The 6,577-nt window shown below is 33.0% G+C and overlaps 1 protein-coding gene across 1 annotated transcript; it reads left to right on the top strand.

Moving 5' to 3' along the window:
- Positions 1-5,082: 5,082 nt before the first annotated feature.
- On the top strand, positions 5,083-5,679 carry LOC108344451 (protein TAPETUM DETERMINANT 1-like). The gene is made up of 2 exons (XM_017582894.1): positions 5,083-5,140; positions 5,369-5,679. The coding sequence occupies exons 1-2, from the start codon at positions 5,083-5,085 to the stop codon at positions 5,677-5,679; spliced, it is 369 nt and encodes a 122-aa protein (XP_017438383.1).
- The last annotated feature ends 898 nt before the right edge of the window (positions 5,680-6,577 follow it).

Here is a 6,577-nt window from a genome sequence, read left to right as displayed (position 1 = left end):
CATTTTCATCCACTGTTTGAGCATCAATGGCCTGTCTTCTTATTCATATACATGAAGGCTCGTATCTTGCTATGGAATCATGGAGACTTAGGGTTCGATTCATTAGTTTCATGGTGATCTAGTGACGAAACTACTTACGGGCTTGACCCCCTGTCTTTATTTCTTTATAGTTTTCAAAAATTATGTGGATAAATAATTAAAAAAATTAAGATATTGGGGAAATAGATGGACTCTTAGTTTTAAAATGGATATTTACTTTACTTTTTCTATAGTGTTTATAAGCGTGTATTTGTTATCTTTTTATGTTTTAATGGTGTAATATTTTTTCTATTTTATTTAAAAATTAGGTTTAATCATTTGGTAGGTTCCATTTTTCGGTGAAAATCTCAAATTGATCATCTTCTTTTTCGGCGTCTCAATTGGGTTCTTATTTTATGAAAATTGCAACAATTAGACTCCTGTTGTTAAATTGGACCTAACGATGTTAATGTATGGTTGACATGGCACGTTGATATTTGTTTTTAAATGACGTGCTCATATTATTTACTAATAGGAAAATCTGATGTGGAATTTTATTTTTTTTATTAAACATTGAATTGAGCTAAGTTATCACCCTTGACACATCATCATTTTCTACCTTCAGAAACCTTAGCCTTTCCTCTACCATCCATCGTTGGACTACTAGTAGCAAAGTTGTCACAAATTGTCATGGGGATCCTTCATCATCTCTACCACAGATAACATCATCGGATTGTATCACTCATCTTCTCCACCATCAATAACTAAAATCGTTCATTTTTTCACAGAGATTTCAAGCCAGAACCCAAATTGCAAGTCCTAATTGCAGGGACCATCGGACCACTGTGAGATAGCCATGAATCGTGTCACCTCAGAGATCGTCCAAAATCACCATGCCGCACCGCCTCCGCCAGACCCTAAGCCGTCACGACCATTATCTCCTCTGCAAGAGGCCACCACACTCGCGCTTCACCACATCAATACTGGCGTCTCCATTCGAAAGCATCAAGCCACCTTGCCATTGTCACCTAACCCTAATCCTCGTCGCAAGCCACCACATTTTCCACCATGTCGTAGAAGCGCTTCAGTGCCACCATCAACCTCGTGAGTGTCACGCGCAACCCTCAATGCTTCACATCATCAACTATATCAGAAACCTACAGAAGAACCCAAAAATTGCAAACTCCATTGATGCACGAAGCTTCAACCTCCATCATAGAAGACCATCTTTGTCTTCTTCAATGTGTCGTCGCGGCACACCTCCATCACCTTCGCCATGCCCAAACCTACAAACCACAAAATTAGAAAGAGCTCGTCCTAAACCCCAATAGCGATAAACCCTAGCTCGCGAAACGCCACCATCGACCTCGCTGTCAACCGCAAGCCTCCATGGCCACCATGCCGCAACAATAACCATGCCAAACACCCAAACACCATTAAAGCCTCCATGGAAACCCTGCAAATAAAAAAATCATAGAGCCACCAGAGAACCATCTTCGTGCCTTCAAATTGCATAATGAGACACCCTTCGCATCCACCGTTGGCCGTCGTGAATGAAGGGGCGAAACCCTGATTCGAAAAACATCTTCCCCAATCTGCATAATAAGCAGTGGCGTAATGAAGATGCCCGCGATGGTTTCTTTGTTTCGTGATTTCTGTGTGTGTGGTTTGATTCACGGTGGTTGCAAATGGGTGAGGATTTCGCAGAGGAAGACTATGGTCGCAATGGCTGGCTCGTGGTCGTGGAGGTCTGACAAAGATGGTGGCAGCACGGAGGAGATGATGGCAACGTTATGATGATTGCCAATTTCTTTTGTAAAAAAAATAAATAAAAAAGGCATGTCAGATATAATAAATTCAATGTCATTTAAAAACCAAGATCAAAAGACATGTCATAATATAATGAATTCTATTTCATTTAAAAACCAAGATCACAATGTCACGTCAACCTAACAATAACACCGTTAGGCCCAATTTAATGGTAGGGGTCTAATTGTTGCAGTTTTCACAAAATAAGGACCCAATTAAGACGCTGAAAAAGAAGAGGATCAATTTGAGATTCTCACCGAAAAATGAGACCTACTGAATGATTAAACCTAAAAATTAAGGTTGAAATATAGAAAAAATTGAATTTGTAATAACAAAAGGCGATTGATTTAAATATTATGAATTAGCAATAAAAAAGATAATGTTATTTATGTCATCTAATAATTCTATAAAACGTCATTTTTGAAAAAATATTATTTTAATGTAATATTAGTTATCTAAATATATGGTTAAAATTGTTATTTATTAGTGCAGTAGTATGCGACTTTATTATCAGTATACATCTATTATTGTTATTATTATTATTATTTTTGTTCAGTATTTTCTGTAAAAGAATATTCTGCTTTTATAATTTTAGTGTATATAATAAGATTTTTACATTTTTTAGATAAATAGTTTATTTCTTTTATAATTTTTAGATAATCGGTCATCCATTAATATTTAATCTCACGTTCAAGATTTATATACTTCAGTATGATAGGATGTGTTGAGAGTCTCACATCGATTAGAGATAAAGTCAACTTATAGTATATAAATAGGTTTAAACCCTCATTTGGTCCTCATATTTGTTGGTAAATCTCAAGTGGATCATTGTTTTTTTTTTTCAGTGGTCTTTATTGGGTCCATAAACTTGTAAAATTGAGCCAATTAAGCTCTCTTCGTTAACTTTTCACTGACGTCGTCTAACTATGATGAACTGTACTTTTTTTACATGACGTGACATTATATATTAAATTGAATGGGTGATCTATTGTACAATCAACAATTTCATGTGGCGGCCTCTTCTCCTACTTCTTCTACGGCCATCGGAAACCCTACCGGAAACCCTCTCGCAACCACTTTCCCTTGTGACGTTTTAACCATCGTCTATAGTTGGGAAAGGTCTTGTAGAGGCTAGACGAATGATCTTAAATCTATTGTGTGTGCATCCATGGTAATTGCATTTTGTGGCTGCAAGAGGTAGTGTCTTAGTGGGGATCCTATAAGTGTAGTGGTGTAAATAGTATAAGATGAGGGTTTATAGTAGGGTTATTCGAACTCTAATAGTTTCTTAGTACCATGTCGAGAAAGGTAAATAAGTTAGTCTCATATGCATGCATGGCATGAGTAGATGTTGTGGTGTGTGATGAATAGATGAATGTGATGTTTAAAGAGGTGAGTGTTCTTTATGATAGATGAATCATGGTGATTTATGTACATTATTTATCTTATTTTGATGTTTGTTGTTTTCAAGATTAGCTTAACTTTGCATTTGTGGTGTGTGGTTTCCATCTACAGTGATTGTTTCGATATACGTGAGAAAAAAAACAAGTGTAGAGGATGTCTCATAGTAGAAGTAGTAGTTGAACACTCTGTTAGCATAATGAAATTTTGTAGAAGTTTATTTTGGAAAACTATTTGCGTGATGTACAAGTTTATTTTGTAAAGCTCTTTTACATGATAAGGAGTGAATTTAAAGATGTGTATGTGAAATTTTATTATATGTCGCGATACTCTAATTTATACTATTAGAATACACCTTTCCTTAGTAGAACTAGACTTGTCTAGTAGGATGTAACTCAGTGAAAAGACTTTACTGAATTACTTGTATTAGACAATGCGCTAAAAACTAGGTCGAGGGTAACTGTGTCACTTGGTTTGGAGTGTTACACAAAGAAACAAGACAACAATAATGAACATAAAAAAGTGAAAACATTAAATGGAATAATGATATAAGAACATAGAATAAAATAGTAAAAGATGAAGAAAATAGAAAGGTTATGGGGGAAAAGAGGAAGGAATGGAATAGAGAGAATAATTGCAAAGAGAAGGGTCATATTATACACACGTTCTCATTGAATGAATTCACACAATTTTATGCTCTCTCTCTCTTCGTAAATGAACTTTTGCACAAATCTTTATTCTCCGCCTCGCTTGCCACATGACCATACACTTAACTAATTTTTCCACTCTCATGGATCATTCTTCACACATGTTACATTCACAAAGGAATTTTTTTGATAGGATTTGAATTTTTTGAAGTTGGTTCTTTTTCTCCTTTTCTAAGGTTTCTAGTGTTGAAATCATTAAAACCAAGACGTTTGATTTCATCTCAACATTTTCATTCTTCAAACAGGAATGATCTGATAAAATCTTCAAGATAATATTTAGATTATTCTTTCTTTAAATTGTTTGATCATGAAAGAAAAATAAGTATTTATATATACAAATTAGTCTTATATCAGTGTAAACAAAATATATATATATATACTCAGAAATAAAAAAGACTGTTGACAATTTAAAGAATTTTGATTTCAAGATATATGATTTATTTATTAAATATTTTGATTTTGATTTGATTATCTAGAAGCATTTTTAACATTGCAACTTGTTCGTTTCTTTTAATACATAAAATAAACAAGTTATAAATATTTAAAACTGAAAAAATAATTAAAATGTTAACATAAAAAAATGCGTTAGTTCATAGTTGTCTGATCATTTCAAACTCGAATCTTCTAATTAGTACAAACTTGAATTGTCTAATCATATTGAATAATCTCATCAATACTAGTGCTACTTGATAGGAATTCAAAAACTAAACAAGTAAATACTAAATATGTATAATTAATTTTATTAATTATTTTAAGTTTAAATGCTTATATTTTTATTACATTAATTACATTTATCATTTCAAAATTAATTGCATTAATATTAATTTTTCAAATGATATTTATAATCATGGAATATTTGCATTACATTAATTGCATCTAATAAGAGCGTGGAGAGTTGCAGTAACAATAAAAGTAATAACACATATAATTAATATTATATATTATTTTAATTTTAATTGCACTTTTTTTTAGTATTTATAATTTTCAACTATATTAAATTTTCAATTAATATATATAATTATCGACAATTAATGTTTATATCTTGATGTCCATCAAAACTTCTTTAAATAATGGACAACATAAAACACATGAAACCATCTTATTTCAAGGATTTGTTTTTGTTTTATCTGCAAGTCCGTCACCAAGAATGACGACAACCTTTACGTACCTCGTTTCCATTCTCATTCTGAGTTTTGTAATCAAAGGTATATTTTTTATGTCATTTAATATATTTCATTATTTTTTTTTTGTCTTTTTATCATCATTTACAACTAGAGGGTGATTGGGTATGTCATTGTGACCCCAAAACTCCAACTTTCTTCGAAATTCATACATAATGAACATTGAATAAAAGAGAAAATCAAGAGATTGTATGTTTTTTATATCAGCATTATTTTCTCTTTATGCATGTGCTTGTTGAATTAATTTTGCAGGGTCCAGTTATTGTAACTTGAACAACATCAACATTGAATCAACAAGAACTGGGAAAACAATACTAGGAAAGCCTGAGTGGAATGTAGTTGTGAAAAACAACTGTAATTGCACACAAAGCCAAATAAGATTGCAATGCCAAGGATTTCAGACTACAGAAGTTGTCAGTCCATCTATTCTTGCTCTTGAAGGGGACTCTTGTCTTCTTATCAATGGTAGTCCTTTGAAGGGTTTTGCTACTGTTAGCTTCTCCTATGCTTGGGATCCTCCTTATTTTCTCAGGCCTCTCACTTCTCATACTACTTGCTCATAAAGCTTTCTCAACAGTGGCAAAGGATTAAAATTAATAATAGTTCTTGCTAATAGTTGTGGGGTATTTTGCTTTTCATTCCTTCAACTATAGTTCTTTTGAGAATGATGCTTGTATTATTTTTTTGTTTTTAAATTTAAGTCTACAGAATTTTAAAATGATTCTTGTAACATCCTAAATATATAGTATAGAACTATATAAAGAGTGGTCACATATATGATATGATAGAATAGTTAACTATAATATAAAGTCTAACTTATAGTCATCCAAAACAATTATAAATTTAAATTTTATATACAAACTAGATAAAACAAAATTATATACAAAACTAGTCTAAAACTATCTAAACAGTAGGATCTTTCCCATCAAGCGCCTGCTCCACTAAGATCTCGACTCCCTCTGCTCACACTCACAAGATGATCATAGTCAATCAAGGAACATAGTCACATACAAAGACAAACACTAATAAAAGGGTAAGCTAGATATAAAAATATTCATACATTAGTATAACATACAACCAACCTCAATTCATTCATATGAAATAACTAACTTCAAACATCCTAAACATGTTTTGATTTAGACTTGACTGTTTGGAGTTAGAATGATTGTCGAGCTTTGGCGGTTTATGCACTTGTGGTGGCCTCTACTGCTTTGCAAAGCCATTGCCAACGAGTTTTACCCTACCACACTCACAAGGTTAGTCTGTTATGGGCCTTGAGACATACTAGAAGCCCCCAAGACTAAGACCTCCTACTACTCTTCACCACATGTGTGAATCCTCTCTATATGAGAATGAAAGACCATTGGAGTTTAGGATGACCCCCAAGACTGAGCTCCCTGCAATCATTCTAAACATACTTGAGTCTCACCAAGAGATCTCACTTTGAAACTTACTTTCACC

This window comes from Vigna angularis, chromosome 8 (assembly GCF_016808095.1).
Source record: "Vigna angularis cultivar LongXiaoDou No.4 chromosome 8, ASM1680809v1, whole genome shotgun sequence".
Lineage (NCBI taxonomy): Eukaryota > Viridiplantae > Streptophyta > Magnoliopsida > Fabales > Fabaceae > Vigna > Vigna angularis.
This window is presented reverse-complemented; position numbering and strand designations above follow the sequence as displayed.